Source organism: Plutella xylostella, chromosome 20, assembly GCF_932276165.1.
Source record: "Plutella xylostella chromosome 20, ilPluXylo3.1, whole genome shotgun sequence".
NCBI classification, from domain to species: domain Eukaryota; kingdom Metazoa; phylum Arthropoda; class Insecta; order Lepidoptera; family Plutellidae; genus Plutella; species Plutella xylostella.
In genome coordinates, this window is record NC_064000.1 from 77,969 (window position 1) to 100,466 (window position 22,498).

Below are 22,498 nucleotides of genomic sequence, written 5' to 3' on the forward strand. Positions count from 1 at the left end.
ACAATGTGACAATCTCTTCGGCTCTGTGACTTCGACAATACACAATTTCGTGTGTGTTTTGTGCTTTAATTGTATTGATGGTGTTATGTATTCGTGATGTGTATTTTGTGAGCAAATAAATGATGTGTCTTAACAGTAAGCTGCACATAAACCCGTCCCCTCTTGAAGTGACATTGCTACTAAGAGGGGTTCAAATATTTCTGCTGACTGTACATACCGGAACTCAGTCTACCACCAGTAGTCTCTCAGCTCTATGTGTGTACATACCGGAACTCAGTCTCGGAGCAGTTCCGTGGCGTGCAGCCCCGCTCGTCGTCGCCGGCGGGGCAGTCTCGCTCGTAGTCGCAGCGCCAGCGGCCCGGCACGCAGCGCCCGCCGCCCGCGCAGCGGTAGTACGTGGGCTCGCAGCCGCCGCCGCCGCCCGCGCAGCCTACCTCGTCCTCGCCGTTAGGACAGTCCTCCTGGAGACATTACAATAAATTGAGAAAAGTTTACATTGAAGAAGTTTAACACACACGAGGTACACATAAAAAAAAACACAATGAAACATGTCATTTAGTACGAAAATAGAGTTTTTAAAGTTCCATTGTTGTTTCTCTGAGGAAGCAGGAAAAGTCATGATCACCATCTGAAGACCATGTCAAGTCATGTCGTACTGCCTTTCGAGTATCTGCGGTAACACTGATAATAGCGCAGCCTTGAAGAGACGAAGCGTTTCCCTAGACCGCCTTTAAGCCGTCCATTGCCGGCTAAACTAAGTTACTTCGCATAGTTAAGCTACTTTTTCATACATGTGCCTCTACCGCAAACTATGCACTATGAATGAAAATCTATCTCAACTCTGGTTCTGGTTTGGCATAAATGTTAGCTTAGCTTTTAGCTGTGCCTATATGCCTAGTTCTGTCATAATGTCCCCACCTGTTGGTCGCACAGCCAGGCGGGCGGCAGGCAGCGGCCGGCGCGGCAGCGGAACAGCGGCGGCTGGCAGGCGCGCGCCGCGCACCACGCGCCCTCGTCGCGCCCGTCCGCGCAGTCGCGGTCGCCGTCGCACACCCACACCTCCGAGATGCACGACCCGTCGCCGCATGCCATCTGAACATAACACACATGGAGCGGTTACTACATAGACATGCGACACTTGACTGCTGATATGACTGCTTCATTTTCATTCTTATACCAAAAAATCATTCCAACAATATTTATGTATCAAAGATAATATAAAAGCGAATCTGATGTCTTCGTTATGCTATACTTTAGTTATACCAAGCGATCTTTCTACACAAAAGCGTTTATTTGAATGTATTATTAGTGCCAAGTTATAAACAGTATTTTGCTACCTCGATGACATCATGATCTACCCCCATGGTAACAGAGTCATGTGGTATGTAGCCATTGCATTATTTCTTGTATCAGAGTGCCCAAGATGAAACGAAAGCCACGTGTAAAAATTTCATTAGCACTACGAAACGATACACAATCAATAAAGTAATTTCAAGAGAGTAGCATCTTGCATGTTTCTCTGCAAACGTTACATACATGGTGCGGCGGGCAGGTGGCGGGCGCACAGTCCAGCTCATCTTCGCCTCCAGGGCAGTCCCGCACGCGGTCGCATCTCTTCTCCGCCGCCAGGCAGCGCGCGCCCGCGCCCGTCGTGGAGTTGCCCGGGCACTTGAACTGACCCGTCAGGCACGTGAACTGAAACAGGGCGAGGGCAACTTGAGCCAAGTGATGATGAAGGCAACTTGAGCTACGGTAAGAATACATTATGAAAATGTTTTTCTTATTTGTTGCATAAAAAGTAGCTAGCGGAAACTATCATGAAACTTTATGCAGATGACAGAAGAAAACTGTAAAACCTGTTCGTCTAAGTATGATGGCATCGTAGAACATACGTCTTAGGCATTACACCCTTGATGAAGTTTATGTAGGCTATGTCAGCTATCCGAGAGGTGTTGGGTATACCTTGTCACAGTGCAGCTCGTCGTGGCCGCCGGGGCAGTGCGGCGCGCCGTCGCACAGGCGCGCGGGGTGCAGGCAGCGCGCGCCGCCCGGGCACTGGTACTCGCCCGGCGCGCAGTGGAACGCGGGGCACGCCCCCGCCTCGTCCGACCCGTCGCCGCAGTCGTCCTGCACACGGGACACGTACTCACTATACTTTGTAAAACATAGCATGAAACCATGATGAATCCTATAACAGCCGTCAAATCTATGTCATTTCTTAGTTTCCAAGGCAAAACTAACTATTTTCTACCAGGCCTAACCATAAAATATGTCGATCAAACATCATAGGACTCTTGCTATAGGCGAACAGAGATGACGTCACATCCCGCTCGTACGTACGTTTTACGTGCTGTATGAGACACATCTGGGATTGTTGAGAGGATACATAATTACTATGTAAGTACCGTGTTAACTGTAAGTACGTATAATCCTATATTGATGGCGACAATGGGGAGATTCAATCATAGATGATGGTGATAAAAGTCTTTATGAGACTTGGCACTCACAAAATAATTGGCCATAGCCAGCACATACCTGCGTGTCGCACCGCCACCAGAACGGTATACACTTCATGCTGCGCTCGCACACGAAGTGCGCGGCGGAGCAGTTGGGCGCGCACGAGCGGCCGTCGGCGCCCAGCGCCCAGTGCTCGGGGCAGGCGCACGCCGCCGTGGCCAGGGGGCCGGGGGGCGCGCCCGGGGGCGGCGGGGGCAGGGGGGATAGTAGGCATAAGCCGGAGCAGTTGAGAGACGCGCAGAGGGAGGATAGCTCTGTGGGAGTTTGGGGAGTTAGTTGTAGGTTTATATGAAAACAAACTGAATTTGTTTGTTTGTTTGTGCATTCGTAGCTTGTAAACAAAAAACGAAAAGAGCAATGTAAACACGGATTTATTAGCCTGAAAGCTATGATCATGTTTGTAACAATGTTGTAAGTAAAGCAATTTAAAAGGTCTGAGTCCATGGGTTTGTTAACCGGTTTCGATAAAAAGGAGAAGGTTCTCAATTCGTCAGTATGTGTTTTTGTAGACAGTGATGGGAAAGTGTGTGTGTGTGTACCGGGGTGCGGCGGCTGGCGCGCGGGGTGCCACACGCGCAGGTCCATGGGCTTGTGCACGGTGTGAGCCACGGGGCCGCAGTCGTACGCGCCGCCCGCAGACAGCTCCCAGCCAGACTCGTTCGCGTGCTTCTGTAAGGGACAAATAAACACTGTCAGTGTATTCACTCTAAATTATGAAACGTTTTTGTGCTAGTCAGGTTAAAATTCTATAATAATAATTTCTATTTGCATACGTATCACGTGGATAAGGATCTGCGCGAGCTCAAAGCGGACGACTGGCGAGAACTTGCGCAGAACAGAGAGAAGTGGCGTCTTTTGGTAGCGGAGGCCAAGATCCACTTTGGGTCAACGAGCCATCAAGAGTGAGTGAGTGATGTATCACGTCGGGGTCACCAATGCTCCCTACAAGTGGAGGAGACCCACCTGCAGTTCCTTGTGGTAGAGGGCGGGCGGCAGCGGGCGGCGGCGGCAGGACTCCACGGCGCGCGTCTCCCAGTCGCTCCAGTACAGCCGCCCGCCCCACTCGGCTAGGGCGAACACGTGGTGAAGGCGCAGCCAACCGAACTTCTCTGAGGGACATCGGGTAGCATATTAGATACGGGTAAGTAATACGAGGTATAAAAACGAATGGTATAACATTCACAAGGTATACGCCCATATGATATAAATTTATTAAGTATAACGATCACTGTGCATAACAAACGAAAGGCATAATTACTAAATACATAATTTCGTTAAGAATAACGTTCAAAAAGTATAATTTCAATTGATATAACGATTAAAATGCATAACGTTTATAACATATATTCTACAACGGATATAATTATCATAATGTATAATGCACAAAAAGTATAAAAGATTGTCGTATCGTATTTTCATTATTATTGACGTTATGTGTGGGGAACGCTCCGCTTTAGTTTCGCCGAACATGTGCACCTAACACGCTCCTCCTCGCTTTGCTCGTCGTCGCACCTATCTTTAGGTTTTGGTACTAGGGGTTTTGACATTATTATTATTATTGGCGCTATGTGGGGAGACGCTCCGCTCCGCTTCGCTGCGCTCCGCTTTGGTTTCGACGAACATGTGCACCTAACACGCTCCTCCTCGCTTTGCTCGTCGTCGCACCTATCTTTAGGTTTTGGTACTAGGGGTTTTGACATTATTATTATTATTCGCGCTGTGTGGGGAGACGCTCCGCTCCGCTTCGCTGCGCTCCGCTTTGGTTTCGACGAACATGTGCACCTAACACGCTCCTCCTCGCTTTGCTCGTCGTCGCACCTATCTTTAGGTTTTGGTACTAGGGGTTTTGACATTATTATTATTATTGGCGCTATGTGGGGAGACGCTCCGCTCCGCTTCGCTGCGCTCCGCTTTGGTTTCGACGAACATGTGCACCTAACACGCTCCTCCTCGCTTTGCTCGTCGTCGCACCTATCTTTAGGTTTTGGTACTAGGGGTTTTGACATTATTATTATTATTCGCGCTGTGTGGGGAGACGCTCCGCTCCGCTTCGCTGCGCTCCGCTTTGGTTTCGACGAACATGTGCACCTAACACGCTCCTCCTCGCTTTGCTCGTCGTCGCACCTATCTTTAGGTTTTGGTACTAGGGGTTTTGACATTATTATTATTATTCGCGCTGTGTGGGGAGACGCTCCGCTCCGCTTCGCTGCGCTCCGCTTTGGTTTCGACGAACATGTGCACCTAACACGCTCCTCCTCGCTTTGCTCGTCGTCGCACCTATCTTTAGGTTTTGGTGCTAGGGGATTTGACGGTGTTGGGTAATTAAACACAGATTATGAACTTTATACTAAATGATAGTATATATTTTAATCGATATACGTAATGTATGTTATACGAATTGATATTAGTCCTCGTAAGTATTATATATTTAGATTTTATATAAAATGTACGTTATACCAATTGAATCTTATACCTTATGAAAATATAGATTTTGTTGTTATACGTAACGTTCATTATATGTTGTGAACGTTATTAATGTGAAATTATACATTTCGTTTTTATACGTCGCAATACGCACCCATTAGATACATGAGGACTACTTGAGGTACATGTCAAGACATTTATGGATATTTTTAACACTAATGAGACGTTTACATGGGCTGGTCGTTTGTGAGGTCGTGTAAATCATGAAGTTTTGTCCACTTGCGACTAGCCGAATTGAAATGTATACGGTCAGGGTTAGCAGTGAGGCGAAGATTTAGATTTAGATTCACCTGTGTAAAGGCTTGGCTTCATTGAAAGTTTAAAAGCTAAGTTATAAGTAAAAGCGTCCATGAGTAAATCATGTAATAAAATTGTGGTGTTCGTACCTCTGCTGAACAGCACCTGCACGCGGCGGCCCTCCATGTCCGACACGGCGATGTAGTCCTCGCGCGCGTCCGCGAAGTACAACTCCTGCGGGGAGGGAAATCGAAAAATGAGAAAGCCAGTCAAATTAGTTGTCAGTCGCTGACGGACTGTACCCCGGACTAAATTATAACGAAAACATTGTAAGTATGGATTCATGAATAGAACAAAATGAATGGATGGATGAATAGAACTGATGTTTGTTACTTTTTCAAGTGAAACAGCTAAATTTTTATAAAAACACACAATAATTAACACATACTTTGGCTACTTTTTATATCGAAATGCCCAGTGTAAAATCTTTTGAGGCGAAGCGAAGCTCGCGGGAAACGCTAGTAAGGAATAGTTGTTTGTCAAGTTGGTTACTAATAACCACACATAGACTAGTACAAAGTACGATAGTACATACCTCAGTAGCATGCGACACGAGCAGCGCGTTGGGCCAGCCCAGCCCCTTGGTGATGATGCGTCTTGGGTCCGAGCCGTCCATGCCCATGCGCCCGATGTGCGGCGACGAGCCCCAGTCCGACCAGAATAGTGTGCTGGGGGGACAACGGGTGAGGGTTATTATTGTTACATAAATATAGAAAGATCCACGAAGTTTTTAGATCATGTAGGCACAAGTGATGAGTGTGTCCCAATGCAATAATTTGGTTGCAAACGAAATAACGCTTTTTCATTATTTTATACATCTTTGGCCATCTTATAAAACTCTAGTTATCACTTAATTATCTGTTGTATATGTATACATAATGTATGTGGGTAGATATGTAAGTTAGATCTAGTTGCGCGGGCTACGCCCCCCGCCGCCTCTTGATGCGAAATAAATCAGTGCACTATTAGCCGTCGTTCTAATTACCCGTACCGCTTCCCTCAAGTACTTAGTCTTAAATAAAACACGTGGCGACGAACGGACCAAACGCGCATAATGTCGGGTGTACAATTTGGTTTCCTGTCTACTTTTGACCACCAGAGTCAAGACTGGGACACTTACAGGAACCGATTGTCACAGTGGCTCATTGCAAACGAGATTAATGTGGATTCGGACAAGGCGGGTGTGAAGCGACGCGCCATCTTACTTAGTGCGCTCACGGAATCAACTTATAAACTCGCGAGTGACTTGGCGTTGCCGAAAAAGTTAGAAGAATTAACGTTTGAAGAAATAATAAGTTTGTTAGATAAACATTTTACTCCCAAACGGTGCGGTTTCGCCGAACGTTTTAACTTCTATGCGGCCACGCAGGCGTTAAATGAAGGTCACTCGCAGTGGGCGGCCAGGTTACGAGGGCTGGCGGCCCATTGTGGATTCAATAATCTGGAGGAGTCACTGCTCGACCGGTTCGTCATGGGCATGGCGGCCGGGCCCGAGCGTGACAAGCTGTTCGCGCAGGACGTGAAGGAGCTGTCGCTGAGCAAGGCGGTGGAGCTGGCGGAGAGTGTGCGGTGCGCGCGGGCAGGCGCCGCGGCCGGCCTGGGGCGCCCCGGGCCCGCCGCCGCCGCCGCCGCCGCCGCGAGCCTCGCACTCGCAGGCGCCTCGGTGTTCAGCATCGAGAGCCAGAAGAAGACCACCAGTGTGGATCGGTGCTCAGTCTGTGGTTATAAAAGCCATACAGCGGCTCAGTGTCGTTTCGTAAATTTTAAATGTAAAAAGTGCGGGCGTAAAGGGCATTTACGTAGGATGTGCCAAGTGCAGTCAGTGAATGTAATCGAGGAAGCGTCGGTAAGCGAGGGCGATGATGGTAATGTACTTTTTAATATTCGTTGTGTTAATGGTAGTCCAATGCGAGAATTTATTTCCGTAAATGGAATTTCTTTAGAATTTGAAATTGATAGTGGTTCTGCCGTTACGGTGATTTCGGAAAGTACTTACAAAAAACATTTTTCCTCTGTGCCGTTATCGTTAAACAATAAGGAACTTACTACTTATACAGGTAGTAAGATTGAGACACTCGGGTCTATATGCCTATCTGTAAATTATTTAGGGCAAACGCATACACTTAGTTTTTTTGTCGTGCGAAAGGGAGGCCCGCCATTGTTAGGCCGGGACTTTATTAGTAAATTTAAATTAGAATTTGCACCGGTTAATTACGTTTCAACTGATAATAGCGTAGAGGAAACTTTAGTTTCTGAGTTCCCGTCAGTTTTCTCAGATAACCTAGGTTGTTTTCAGAAACATAAGGTTAGGCTACATTTAAAACCTGATGCAAAACCTATTTTTATCAAATCACGGCCTGTAGCTTTTGCTCTCAAAGAGAAAATAAATAAGGAAATAGATCGTCTCTTAGAACTCGGGATTTTAAAACCGGTAGAATATTCTGAATATGCTTCGCCAATAGTGCCCGTCTTAAAATCAAACGGGGATGTAAGAATTTGCGCTGATTACTCAGCAACATTGAATAAGCGCTTACTCATTGAAAAATATCCTCTTCCAACTGTCGAGGATCTTTTTTCTAAGCTGCATGGGGGCCAACAATTTAGTAAGCTCGATTTATCAATGGCTTATGGACAAATTTTACTATCAGATGAGGATGAAACACAAAACTTAACCTGCATAAACACTCACAGGGGCCTTTTTAAGTATACACGGTTAGTTTTTGGGCTTTCTAGTGCTCCGGCTATTTTTCAAAAGGTCATGCACGGGTTGGTTTCCGATTTAGATGGGGTTTTATGTTTTTTAGACGATATCTGTATCACAGGTAAAAGTAAAGAAGAACATCTAATGAGGCTTAAAATCGTTTTAAATCGACTTGAACAGGCAGGTCTTACCTTGAAAAAAGAAAAATGTCAATTTTTCAAGGATGAGATAACGTATTTAGGATACGTGATTGATAAAAATGGCATTAGAAAGTCGAAATCAAAAGTTGAAGCGATATTAAAAGCACCTGTGCCGACAAATGTAAATCAACTCCAGTCATTTTTGGGCCTAACAAATTACTACAGAAATTTTGTTAAAGATGCTTCTAGCATTCTTAGTCCTCTGTATAATCTTCTGAATAAAGATACAAAGTGGGCATGGTTAGAGGATCAACAAAAGGCATTTGAGAAAATTAAAGAGGTATTATCGTCTGAAAAAGTGCTAGCTCATTTTAATCAAAATGCTAAAATTATTTTGACTGTGGACGCTGGCCCTAATGGATTAGGTGCGATACTTTCTCAAGTTGATAGTGACGGGCAGGAGCGACCGGTTTGTTATGCGTCACGCTCTTTATCAGCGGCTGAAAAGAATTACTCACAAATTCAGAAAGAGGCGACTGCAATCGTGTTTGGTGTGCGACGGTTCCACCAATATTTATACGGGCGGGCGGAGCCATTCGTGTTGAGAACCGACCATAAACCGTTGATTTCGATTTTCGGATCGCACAAAGGCGTCCCTGAGGTATCGGCCAATAGGTTACAGCGGTATGCTATGTTTTTAGCGGCGTATAATTATGAAATAGAGTATGTCCGAAGCGCTGATAACAGCGCGGACTTCTTATCTCGTTGTACGCTGCCGATTACCGAGGGTGGGGCAGAGGCGGCGGGCGAGGATCGCACCGCTTACATTAACTTCATTCTGGATGGAGATCTGCCCGTGACCAAGGCCCTCTTGCGGGAAGCTACGTCTACGGATGGCACATTAGTTAAAGTTACACATTACGTGACTAAAGGTTGGCCGCGTAAAGTAAATGATGTTGCTCTAAAACCATATTTTTTGTGTCGCAACCAGCTTTCATATGAAAATGGTATTTTATTGAGAGGCCATAAAATTGTTATTCCAAGTGTGTTGCGGGAAAAAATTTTGAACGAACTTCACCAGTCACATTTTGGTATTGTAAAAATGAAGGCGGAGGCCCGCGGACGGCTGTGGTTCCCCGGCATCGACGCCGCGCTGGAGCGAGTGGCCGGCGCGTGCGCAGTGTGCGCGCAGCTCCGCCCCGCGCCGCCCCGCGCGCCCCTCGCGCCCTGGCCCTATCCCTCAGCGGTTTTTGAGAGAATTCATATTGATTTCCTGGGACCGTTTAACGATAAAACATATTTAATCGTAGTCGACGCTTTTTCTAAATGGGTAGAAGTGTTTAGTATGAAAACGGGTTCATCATCGGAAGCTGTAATAGGGAAATTATGTAATTTCTTCTCGAGGGCAGGAATACCTAAAATTTTGGTGAGCGATAACGGCACAGCTTTCTCTTCAGATCGTTTTAAGAGGTTTTGTGAATTAAATGGTATTGTCCATCTGTTTTCCCCAGTTTATCACCCCTCGAGTAATGGCCAAGCCGAGAGCTCGGTAAAAATAGTCAAAAGGGGCCTTAAAACGATTCTGATAAGCGATGGCAATCTTTCAAACTTAGATAATAAAATTAACAAATTTTTGTTTGATTACCGAAATTCGAAGCACAGTACAACAGAGAAGTCACCGGCGGAACTAGTTTACGGTCACAAGTTAAGGAGTAGGTTGGATTTACTAGACGGGAATCCATCTTCATCGCCCTCGGTCACCGAACTTACTAATATAGTTGCTCGTAAACAGTCCTTACAGTGTGAACAATATGGTGGCAGAAAGAGACCTGACTTTGCGGTAGGCGATTCTGTCCTAACGAAAGTTTTTATTTCTAAAAATAATTTTAAGTGGTTGTTGGGAACTGTTAACAGTTTAAAAGGGAAAGTCATGTTTGACATTTTTGTGCCGGCACTGAACTGCGTTATAAGTCGACATAAAAATCAAGTAAAACGGTATGAAGCTCCGTTAGAAGAGGGCTGGAGTTGGGACGTAGACGTAGTGCCTGACGTGATGAGTCAGCAGATCGAGACAGAGGCTGGCCACAGCCAGAGCGCCAGCTGCTCGCGCGGGGAGGGGACGGAGAGTGCCGCCTCGCCGCCGCCGCCGCCGGGGCCGGCCGCCCCAGCCGGGGCCGCAGCGGCTGCATCACCGAGACCAGCCAGTCCCAATTACGACACGCCTGACGAGAACTCCAGCCCGGAGGCCGCGCCATCCCGTCATATGATTTTAAGAGACAGGCGTCCCATTAACTATAAAAGATTTCTTTAATTATTGTGTTAGTTTATTATTCTTGTTAAAGAACTATTGGGGGAGGGATGTTGTATATGTATACATAATGTATGTGGGTAGATATGTAAGTTAGATCTAGTTGCGCGGGCTACGCCCCCCGCCGCCTCTTGATGCGAAATAAATCAGTGCACTATTAGCCGTCGTTCTAATTACCCGTACCGCTTCCCTCAAGTACTTAGTCTTAAATAAAACATTATCCTATCAACCTTGAATTTTCTTTGATATTGTTGTTGTAGCCACTGAAATTCACGCGTTGGTAACTTGCTGACCCTTACGGGGTGTCCTGTCACGGTCGCCATGTAAGGACGTGACAATCAAAGACGACGGTTGATGTGCGAATGACTCGTGTATGATAAGTAGGTATGTATGTAGGGAAGGTGTTACCACACTACAGGGGGTGTCCCTCGGCCTGCACGGCCCCCCACTACCTACTCTCGGCCTCGATGGTGTCCAGTACAGGTGCACTACGTACCCGCGGGCGCCGGGCTCGCTGAGCTGGGAGGCGCGCAGCACGGGAGGTGCCTCGTGGTGTCCAGTACAGGCGCACTACGTATGACGGCTCAATGGTGTAGTGGTTAGTGACCCTGACTGCTATGCCGAAGGTCCCGGGTTCGATTCCCGGCTGGGGCAGATATTTGTTTAAAGACAAATATTTGTACTCGGGTCTTGGGTGTTGATATTTATATTTAATATGTATCTATCTATGTATTTGTGTAGATATATCAGCTGTCCGATACCCATAATACAGGTTCTGCCTAGCGTGGAGTCGGATGGCCGTGTGTGAAATGTCCCCACATATTATTATATTATTATTACTACGTACCCGCGGTCCACGGCCAGCGCCAGCGCGCGCGGCTCGCTGAGCTGGGAGCTGCGCAGCACGCGGCGGTGCCTGCCGTCCAGGCGGGACACCTCGATGGTGTCCGTGCCCTTGTCGCACCAGTACAGGTTGCCGCCCACCCAGTCCACCGCCAGCCCGTCCGGGTTGTGCAGAGTGATGCCGTGCAGCAGCTGAGGGGGGGACAAGGTATTTAACGTGCATGTGTGGATTTATGAGATCTTATGCTGAGCCTACCCCTTTTATCATACAATAACGATGACAAAATATTGTAAACACAAGTGTTTTCTTAGATTTTCTTTTTAAAATATTGTTTTTTTTTCTACTTTGTCTGTGTATATGTATGATAATAAACGTTTTCTATTCTATTATATTCTAAGGATATATCATTATTTAGTAGTACCTGCGTACCTGCTACGCAAGGGGTGAACGCTGCTTATTTAGTCACCGAGGCGGGGTTTTGCGTCTGAGCTTAGCGATGGCGCTAATAGCCCGATATAATATTCTAATTTTTTTTATAAAATCCCTCTCATTCATGACAAAGTAAATAACATCAGGTGCTTAGTTTAATAAGGCTTTTACTTAAAGTTCATCATCATCATTCATGGCATTTTACATTCTCATCCAGTACAAAAGCATACACCCCCTACCTCGGGCTCCCGTCCGTTGTGGTCGGGCAGCTCCCCGGGCCGCTGGTCGCGCAGGTGCCGCTCGGGCTGAAGGCCGCACAGCCGCTGTATACTGGACCCCGCGCGCGTCACGTCGCTCCAGTACACACAGCCCGCCCCCCAGTCGTAATCCAGCCCCACGGCGTTGGTGAGGTTGTGCACCAGCAGCGTGCTGCGCTCCGAGCGAGGGGACAGGCCCAGGCGACGGATGTAGTAGCGGTTTGTGAGGATTAAGCTGGGCTTTATGTCTGGAAGAAGGTTGAAAGATAATAATACGGGGTTTCCGACGGCGATGTCACATGAAAGGCCTTAAATTCTGAAGACTTTAAATTAAAAAAAATGTGGCCTCTCATGCTGAGCTGGTGCCGATTTGACGCTCTGGACAGCAACCTAGTTTGTTTGTTTGTACTATGTTGTATTATTCCTGTATTGTAATTTTTTTTGTTGTATTCTTTTTCTTTCTTTTTTCTGTTTTTGTTGTTCATTGTGTCCAATAAAGGTTTTCTTCTTTCTTTCTTTAAAAATGATTTTATTAAATTTATAATAACTTGCATGAAAAAAATAAATATGACATAAAAGGACCGTTAGAAAATAAAGTTCCAATTTTTACATGCATTTAACTATACGCATAGAACAACAACGGACTCGGGTGTCCATTCATTAGTTAATGACTTTACCAATTGAAAGGATCAATCATGAGAATAATTTTCTTCTAAATAACATAGCATTTAAAATTATGAAAGGCTTTGAAAGTATTTAATGGACTCACTGGTGATTGGCGCGCAGTTGACGCCGTCCGCCATGAGCCGGTAGCCGGCGTGGCACGAGCACACGAAGCTGTCCACCGTGTTCCTACAGAAAAACAACCACATTACAATCTATTACTATAATACAGGTCTAGATTTCATAAATGATCAAAATATAACAAATATTTGACTTTAGTGCTCAAGTTTGCCACCACTCACTCGCTTTCTGTTCCAACACTCAGTCTGCGGGTAGGAAGGAGCGACGGCGTCACCCGTTTCGAACACAACGCTATGTTTTTAATGCATTTGATTACTTCGCCATCGCGTCGCTCTGCCGTCGCTTCGCCCATCGTATTTTCGTACCCGCAGACTCACCCTCATATAGAGGTATGTATCTATCTATCCGGTTGCTGCTTCGGCAGCAGTCGTTAAGCCTAGTCAGAGGCCTTCGGGCGGCTTGAAAACATCTGACAGTCGGGTTGCCCACTTACCCAACAACTCTCACAGCACAAGCTTGCTTGTGTTGGGGTCCACCAACCCGCACTAGGCTAGACTAATCTCTAATCTTTAATCTCACGGAATTCTGACAGTTATCAATTTTTGACATGTCAGAGATCACAAACCTTTTACGGCTGGGTACTTTTTTCAACACGAGTCTGAACATCAGTTGTATCCGGACAATTTTCTATATTATATTTTTAAATATTTAGAATGATGGTCTTTACGTTAGGCGCAAAAGAACCACGAGGACGCTTCTTTCTGGGAGAGAGAAAGTCTGACTCTTGTGCTCTGTCAGATGGGGCCGCTTCCTGGGAAGGGCCAAGTTGTGGCTCCATAACGTTTATAAAAATCAACAAACTATCACAACGCGAAAGGTCAACGATAAGAAACCGGCCAAGTGCCAGTTGGACTCACGCACTGAGGGTTCCGTACAAGTCTACTTACCTGAGATATTTTTCCTTTTAATTTCATCATTATGTACATCTATATGAAATATTAGCTTGATATCTTCAACCGTTTCTGAGAAAAGGGGTGGTGACAGACAGACGGACAACAATAAGGGTTCCTTTTTTCCTTTTCAGGTACGGAACTCTAAAAAAGAATAGTAACAATCGGATCAATCGTTTCCGAGATATTCGTGGACAAACATATAAACATACTTATACAATAAAAAAAATCATATTAGTTTATTAGACTAAATGGATTGTCATATGTTAATATGGTGCAGTTCCAATAATCTTACATAGGTACCTATATACCGAACATATTATGTACTTACCGAATTGAGAATCTTTTATTTGAAATCGATTAAAAAGGTTTGTTATCTCTGAATTTAGTAGCAAGTGATGCCATGCTAAAGAATAAAATAAAGTAATTAAAATTAATTCGATACAATGCTCGTGAGTCGTGATTTTACTTAATATTATAAATGCGAAAGTTTGTGAGTATGTGTGTATGTGTGTACTTTTGTTACTTCTTCACGTCAAAACAACTAAACCGATTTTAATGAAATTTGGAATGGAGTTAGCTGACATAATAGCTTATGTGTTAATCCAGGGAATTCCGCGATAAAAAGTAGCCTTTTTATCGCGGAATTCCCACGGGAAAACTAATTAAGGTAAAGCGAAGCTCTTGGCAACAGCTAGTATTGAAATATTTTGTTATTTTTGTAGCACCTACTTCACTTGAGCAAGTAAATATTTATATTTATGTTTTTCTATGAAAACATTTAAAAAAATATTACCCTTAAATGGATCCAAATTTTCCTTTTTTTCGGTGAAGAGCTTTTTTAGTGGTATCACTAATGAAATGTCAGAATTCCGCGGAATAAAAAATTAGACCAAAACCCTTCCTTCATTGGAAGGAGACCCGTGCCCCAGCAGTGGGGACGTTATGGGTCTTGATCTTGATGATGATGATCTATCTATACAGTACCTGCAGAGGTGCGCGCAGGGCTCGTCCTCGGCGCAGTGGTCGACGGGCTCGCAGCGCCGCCCCCCGCCGCGCCGCCCGCCCCCGCACCAGCACGCGTGCCCCACCGCCAGGTCCGTGCAGTTCATGGCGCAGCCGCCGTTGTCGTACAGGCACTCGTTTATACCTACGAATTGTGAGGAATATACGGCGTTAATGACATACTGCACTAGCTTTTCGTGCGATATTAGCATCGCCCTAAAAGGTTATCCCGTGAAAATTCCGGGATAAAAAGTATATGTATAACTTCCTCTTAAATCACTCTAAAAGAATACTGCATCGAAATCCATTCACAAAGGTTCCATTGCATTGATACAGGCGTAAGAACTAACACAGTATAACAGACGATAGCTTGCGAAACTCACCACAGAACAGTTCATCCGTATAGTCCCCGCACTGGTCGTGTCCGTCGCACAGCGCGGCGCGGTCCACGCACGCGCCCGAGCCGCAGCGCCAGCGCCCCCCTGCACCCCCCGCGCCCCCCGCCGCCACCGCCGCGCCCCCGCACCGCGCCGCCACCGCCACAGCCGCGCCCGGCACGTGGAACGACTGCACGAAGGAGGCGGCTGGAAGTAATGTTAGGTTAGGCTTTGGATGCTTTCACTCGTGACAGTTAGACAGCTATGAGAAAAGTTTTATGAGAGTGTTGCTTATTTATATACATCCGGCGCACCCTGATGACGCTGATTTTCACGGTGACACAAGACGACTGATATGTAAATGGTAGTTTTACCTTTGAGCAATCATAAATATTAATCAGCAGGCTCTAATGTATTTTGTTAAGTTGAAAATTAAAATGTTCACGACACATACCACAAACAAGCGGGTCCTCATCCGTCCCGGCGCCGCCGCCGCCGCCGTCCTGGCAGTGGTCTCTCCCGTCACACACCAGCTCGGGGCTGAGACAGCGGCCACTACAGTACAGAGCCCCCGGCATGCCAGCACACAGCGCGTGGGCGGGCGCGGGGGCGGGGGCGGGCGCGGCGGGGGCGGGCGCGCAGCCCGGCGGCTCGTCCGACCCGTCCGGGCAGTCCGCGTCGCCGTCGCAGTACGCACTCTGGAATGCAGGCAAGAGCATTTAATTGCGGTTACATGAGAAAGACTGAGGACAAATAAGATTGTGACACATACAAGAGGGGTATATAGCTAGAAGCGGACAATTTATACTTACATTACGACTACTAAACAACTAGATGACCACGATGTTGCGCGCTGGACTTACGACCTTAGGCGGGTAGCCGGTAGTGGTTGGATGAGGAAGGCCGAGGACCGAGTGTTGTGGCGCTCCTTGGGAGAGGCCTATGTCCAGCAGTGGATGATTATTGGCTGATGATGTTGATGTTGTGTCTGTGCATACCTGCGGCACACACTGCCCCCCCACGGCGCAGCGCACGGCGCCGGGCGCGCAGGGGCAGGCGGCCTCGTCCTCGCCGCGCGGGCAGCTGGCGCGCCCGTCGCACGCCGCCGCCGCCGCCACGCACGTGTCCGACAGGTAGCAGTGGAACTGCTGTGGGCCGCACGTGCCGCCCACGCCGGACTCTGATGGGACAGAGACACAAGTCAGTATAAAGACATAAGAAAATTTTTAACCTCCTTATTCATAGAAAAGTTACAGAACGTTTTAGCTAATGAATGTTTTGTCACTCTCTGTCAAAGAACAAATTGTCCCTTGGCTATGGAACACTTCCATAGCTTTACTAATGTAGTCTGTTAAGGGTTTGGCAAACGTTCTGTACAACACTGGACGACACATGAACTCCTAGGCATCAAGTCAGCTTTTGCTGTGAGCAAGAAAGGTAACATAATTATATACTAGGTTTAAACTCACTGGCGCAATGTTCTGCCTCATCCGATCCGTCACTACAGTCCACGCGTCCATCACAGCGCCACGAGGCGGGTATACACTCCACGCCGAGGCTGCTGGCGTTGGACGTGGCGCTGGCGTTGCCCCCCCCGGCGGGGGTAGCGCCGCACTGGAACTGCTCGCTGCTGCACGCCGGCGCCTCGTCCGAGGTGTCCGACTCCACGCTCCACTCGTCCGACGATATGTCCGACCACTCTGTGGGGTAGCAAGAGTTATTGGAGTTCGTGGGTGGATAATATGTGGAGCATAGTGGTAGTGGCTGGTTCATTAAATTGACTGTGGATAAAGAGTTTCTGATCGGTACTGATAATTTCAAATCGATTTTTGTCGTAGTAGCGCACAAATAATTAGCACCATAATTAAAAAGAACAAAATTAACTTATCAAGGGTTACCACCATAGATGTTATAGGTTGTAGTGACGAATGGACATTAATGTGTAAATACACTGTATTGTTAAAGGATCTAATGTTATTTATCTTTCACCCAGTCGAAGGTTGGCTGGAAGAAATTGCTTTTTTGCAATAAGCCCGCCTTTGTATACGTTATATGTGTTTTTTTATTTGTAACTGTTCTCTTTTATGTTTGCTTGTATATGTGTACAATAAATATAAATAAAATTAATAAATTGTAGTGTATCTCACCGAGCGCGCAGTGCGCCTCGTCGGAGCCGTCGGGGCAGTCGGTGTGGTTGTCGCAGCGCCACGCGGGCAGGTAGCACGCCGGCGGCGACTCGCACGCGATGGCCGACGGACCTGCGGGGAGGGGAGGGGGGGTGAGAGAGAGACAGATATACCGAGGATGACGCGGGTGGTTTGTATCACACTGGCTTTTGAATTACGCGAAACAATTACTGAAATCAATTCGCGCGCGGCGCGAAGATCGCTTTAGGGTGAGGCCACACGAGCGTAATTTTGTGAGTTGTGCGCGGCAGAAAAGTGAGCGAAAAGGGGATCGAGTAACTTCCCCGCACCCCTCGTCCCCGCGCACACTTTTCTGCCGCGCACAACTCACAAAATTACGCTCGTGTGGCGAGTGTAATTTTACCCTTAGTGACAAACCCAGCCTAGGTAAGCAAGAAAAATATTTCTGCGTGTGAGTGAGAGAGAGACTACATACCGAGAGTGGCGCAGGTGGAAGCGGGACAGTCCAGCTCGTCGCTGCCGTCGTCGCACTGCGGCACGCCGTCGCAGCGCCCCGCCAGCTCCACGCATGCTCCCGTGGAGGCACATCTGCAAACACAACCTGGTTAGGCATCCAATAAGCCAGTTTGTTGGGCAAATCTTACACTCTAGAGATGCAAGATGTGACACGGATGGTATTAAGGTGTTTTAAATAGCGTGCAGATTAGATCACGCATGCAGGATTGCCCCGCACGCGTTTCAAGCTCAAGTGTTCTTTTCATAGAAGTATTCATTGCAACGCGTGGAATATACACGCGGGAAGGGGGAAAATGGCTTGCGTGCGTGATCAATTCCGTACGCTATTACAAACACTCTTAGTTTGTAGCTCGATCACTATTTTCACATTCAAGAAGCTTAAAGACACTACTACAATCACGGGTAAAGGTGTAAGTTACCCATTTTCTAAACTACCTTTCCGACGACTTGGTCATAAACTACAGGCACTATATAAGGGTAAAGGTGTCGTCATACTTGAACTGCGCGTTGTCGCAGTCGCAGTCGGCCTCGTCGGAGGCGTCGTCGCAGTCGGCGCGGCCGTCGCAGCGCGCCGCCGCCGCCACGCAGCGCCCGCCCGCGCCGCACTGCGCCAGCCCCGCCGCGCAGGAGCGGGATGCTGGGGGGAGTGTGGACACATGTTACTACAGGTGTGTGGGAAATATTGAGAAGCTTGCGGGCGGAAACAAATCCTTCTTGGGCGATTATTACAATTCTTAATTTATAAAATCGACAAAAAATCGTTGTTACATCACACAAAGGAAGCAGTTCGAGCAGTACTTGAAGAGCATGATTGCATGAGTATGATTCATATATTTGTATTTATTTGTGTAGTTTATAAGAAGCCCTTAAGATGCATGGTAGAGGGCCTTGGGTCATAAACTGTATACTAATTAGTCTTGTCGAGTAGTGGAATGAAATACCGTGTTTCTATGCGTTTACTGTAAAGCTGCTTTTATTATACAAAAGGGTTCCATTCGAGAGAGCCAGGTGCAGGTTCTTACACCCCCACAGATAATATTGTAAAGCTGTGTTTTAAAGTTTAAAATATATAAAAAAACAGTATCAAACACTTACTACAATAATACAAGTCTTCATCACTAGCATCAGCGTCCTCAGAACAATGCGGTATATTATCACACACTAGCTCATCGGGTATGCAGCCGCCCTCGCTGCAGGCGAAGTGGCTGGACGGGCAGGGCGGCGCGGCGGGCGGGCGGCACGAGTGTCCGTCCGGCGACAGCGCCTGCCCCGGGTGGCACGCGCACGTGGGGCGCCCCCCGGCGTCTAGCGAGCAGATCTGGGAGCACCCGCCGTTGAGCACAGCGCATGGGTTCGGGGAACCTGGGAAAGGTCGTTAAGTAATTATGAAACAAATATGACAAAAGTAGTTGAGAATGGCGAGTTGAGTAAGTCACTCACCAATTTGGCAACTAGATTGGCAGAGACACTTAAAATTCTGGTTGGACTCTTAAAGCAAGTCCATGAGTATCTTTACATACTTTTGAGTATCACAAATTTCCAAATAGTGATTTCCTTCCTCAGATCGTGACACCGAAATCAGCCTGCAGCCTTGCATGTTACAGTAATACTCGTACTCACAGTGCGTGTTGGGCACGATGGCGCGCAGCCCCATGGGGCGGGCGGCGGCGGCGGGCGCGCCCCACGCCAGCACGGCGGCGCCGCCCGCCCCGCGCGCCCACACCGCGCCCGACACCCATTCTGTCCAGTACACGGTGCCTTTGTACGCGGTCACTGCGAACGGGTGGGATGTCCCTGTCTGCGTTATTATCTGTTGGGAGAGAGGTTATTTGTATTTAATTTAATTATGGTTTGTAATAAGGTTTCCAGGGAATGGAAAGCTAAAAGTACTATATTTGAATGCTCACAAAATTAAAAATCAACACTTATGAAGCTAAGCTGTAAAGCTTACTGTACATTCTAATTTAAAGGCCTTTAACAAAACTTTAGTGACAAATCACGGTATGTTTCTTGTTGGGTCCCAATATCTTCTTATTTAGCCTATAGCAGTCCACTGCTGGATGTAAGGCCTCTCCCAAAGCACACTGTCTGTTATCTAAGTATTGACTTTACTGTAGTTTGAGGAAAGTATACCAAGAACCGAGAGTTACGGCGCTCTTATAGACTAACAGAGTCCTATGTCGAGTTGACGATTACAGCTTCAAGTTCACGCTTAAACCCTTGAAATCAGACACAATAGAAATATATAGTCGTCAGGCGCGATATCGCGACTTCGGGACGCAAAAGGTTAATGAACCCAACTCACCCTTCGATGCGATCCATCATAATGGCACTGTTCAATCTTGTCCAACCTCGCATCAGCCCAGTACAGGTGCTTGGCGTGGTGGTCCAGCGCCAGGCCGTTGGGCATCAGGATGTGCGTGGACACGATGGTCTGCAGCCGGTAGCCGTTGGAGTAGGCGCGCTGGAGTGACGGGCGGGACGTGTTCCAGTTGCTCCAGTACACGCGGCTAGGGGGGGAAAATAAATGAAAATATTGGTGGGATCAATTTACAAAACAAATATACTTCCATACATAAAACGGACATGATCGACCATGCACAGTAGAAGAACAGGCGACTGACGCTACTATACCTGTCTAATCGTTTCTCTACGGTGACAAGCTTTAATCCAGCTTTAGTATCAGTCACGAATACACTAAAGAGCAGTGTAAAACATATACACTATACTTCACATGTAGCAAGAGTCCTAGATGCTTATGTCTGCTAAATAAAGTTCGTTTCCTTCGAAAAAGAACAAATGATCAATGCATAGATGGATGAATAAACCATAAGTCCTGTGACAGTTGAAGCCTGTCGATTGAAAACAGTGCCACGAATTCGTAATTTGAGTTTAAGAAGCTAGAGCTGTGAGCTGCAGGCATATCTGGTGAATATTTTTTTTTAAATATGTGGGGACATCTCACACACGGCCATCCGACCCCAAGCTAGGCAGAACCTGTGTTATGGGTGTCGTACAGCTGATATATCTACACAAATACATAGATAGATAGATACTAAATATAAATATCAACACCCAAGACCCGAGTACAAATATCTGTCTTTAAACAAATATCTGCCCCAGCCGGGAATCGAACCCGGGACCTTCGGCTCAGTAGTCAGGGTCACTAACCACTACGCCATTCGGTCGTCGTCTGGTGAATATGGTGGATGCTCGATAGTATTCATTGATCCAGTCTCGATACTTTTTACACAGAGTAGTATAGGTATACGTACTTGTCGCAGGGGTCGACGTCGATGCCGCGCGGGCGGTCCCCGTCCGGCAGCCGCACCACGGTCCGGATCAGCGCCGTGCGCGCGCTCTCGGGGGCTGCTTCCACCTACACAGTACAAACAAATACATTAACAACAATGGAGAGGCAAAGATGTTCCCACTCGTCCAACCAAGGTCCGGTTTAGCTCGGTATGCCACTGCTCGACGGTTTTAAGTCGGCGATTTGTACTTATTGCAGTCAAAATGTTACGCTTCAATCCCGTGATGTGAGGTATAGTAAGGAAGCTGCGAGACAGTCGCTGCCGGAATAGGGATTTGTGTAGGTAAGAGTCGGTAAGATGCCGTCACGACTCAGCAATCGGTAGCTGCTGCGTCATTCCGAATGCTACCTAAAGGCGACTAGCACCAACATCTTAAATCAAGATTTAGTGTCTAATCTCGATTTAAGAAACGTCAATCCATAATAAATCGACGATCGAGATTTAACACTAAATCTAGATTTAATATTTTGGTGCAAGTGGCCCTTAGTATCTCTTCTACAGGTGTATATCTTGACTAATTGTATTGTGGACTGACCTCTGGCACGTGCACGCGGCGCACGGCGGGCGCGGACGCGGACGTCCAGTACAGGCTCTCGGACGTCGGCTCGAACACCACGCCCTCCACCGCGCCCACCTCTGTAGGATCATGGCAATATATTACAATACAATATGCGGTGGGTAACATAGTTCAAGGAATAAAGATTAGTATTTTAAATGTTGGAGCCACAGACATACTCTTCGGAAAAAAGCTAGCTCATTATCGGCTCCTTTGATCACGTCGGGGTCACCAATTTTCCAGAGGATGACGAAAAATATACCTATGTTTTGTCAAACATATTTTTTACCATTTAAATGTATTTTATTTCCTGCTATAGATTTTATATTAAGAAATAACATAATTAGCAATGAAAATATACCAAATTAAGGCATAAACTGCTCTGGTTTACTCGGGAGTTAGACTTCTGGCTGAGCTCAAATTAAAGGAATATGAGCAAAGATTCATCACGAGAGAGCCACATACAGGAACTTCGAACCCTCTCAGAATAGAATAGAAGGCATAAATGTTTGCTTGACTCACTTGGCAGCAGCACTCGATGGTCGGTGCCGTCGAAGTGCACCACATTGATGGAGCCGCGCTGGATGTCGGAGTAGAACACGCGCGACGAGTTGTAGTCGTACGCCAGCCCGATCGCGTTGCGCATCAGCTCCCTGCACACAGGTATAATTACATTATTTGAAATGTTACTTGAATAGTAATGCGCAGAAGACACTTTTTAGGCCGCCTTGGTGCGAAGTGCGGGGTCAGGCGCAGTTTGAATGTGGCAAAACTACGCGACTGAGTTTTTTACTCGCTATGCTGCTCTTCATTTATTGCAGAAAGTAAACGATCCAAATAGTATCTTGTCATTCGTTCATAAAACCAACACGAATGGCGTCCCATCTTAGGCGCCATTCCTTATGAGTGGTA

The 22,498-nt window shown here is 46.9% G+C and overlaps 1 protein-coding gene across 1 annotated transcript in view; it reads right to left on the reverse strand.

The window, feature by feature from the left end:
* The window catches only part of LOC105394372 (prolow-density lipoprotein receptor-related protein 1), an 88,084-nt gene that overhangs the window by 41,492 nt on the left and 24,094 nt on the right, over nt 1–22,498 (reverse strand). Inside the window, exons 41-66 of the mRNA XM_048628051.1 lie at nt 22,109–22,239; nt 21,566–21,666; nt 20,992–21,095; nt 20,022–20,226; nt 19,337–19,526; nt 18,812–19,078; nt 18,212–18,353; nt 17,676–17,788; nt 17,201–17,311; nt 16,523–16,753; nt 16,052–16,233; nt 15,508–15,751; nt 15,060–15,260; nt 14,659–14,821; nt 12,747–12,829; nt 11,960–12,225; nt 11,295–11,482; nt 5,834–5,966; nt 5,388–5,472; nt 3,481–3,626; nt 3,057–3,186; nt 2,536–2,771; nt 1,963–2,127; nt 1,537–1,695; nt 919–1,092; nt 268–461 (exon numbers count right to left, since the gene is read on the reverse strand). Coding sequence (XP_048484008.1) covers nt 268–461; nt 919–1,092; nt 1,537–1,695; nt 1,963–2,127; nt 2,536–2,771; nt 3,057–3,186; nt 3,481–3,626; nt 5,388–5,472; nt 5,834–5,966; nt 11,295–11,482; nt 11,960–12,225; nt 12,747–12,829; nt 14,659–14,821; nt 15,060–15,260; nt 15,508–15,751; nt 16,052–16,233; nt 16,523–16,753; nt 17,201–17,311; nt 17,676–17,788; nt 18,212–18,353; nt 18,812–19,078; nt 19,337–19,526; nt 20,022–20,226; nt 20,992–21,095; nt 21,566–21,666; nt 22,109–22,239 — 4,344 coding nt within the window. The remainder of the gene's footprint in view (nt 1–267; nt 462–918; nt 1,093–1,536; nt 1,696–1,962; nt 2,128–2,535; nt 2,772–3,056; nt 3,187–3,480; nt 3,627–5,387; nt 5,473–5,833; nt 5,967–11,294; nt 11,483–11,959; nt 12,226–12,746; nt 12,830–14,658; nt 14,822–15,059; nt 15,261–15,507; nt 15,752–16,051; nt 16,234–16,522; nt 16,754–17,200; nt 17,312–17,675; nt 17,789–18,211; nt 18,354–18,811; nt 19,079–19,336; nt 19,527–20,021; nt 20,227–20,991; nt 21,096–21,565; nt 21,667–22,108; nt 22,240–22,498) is intronic.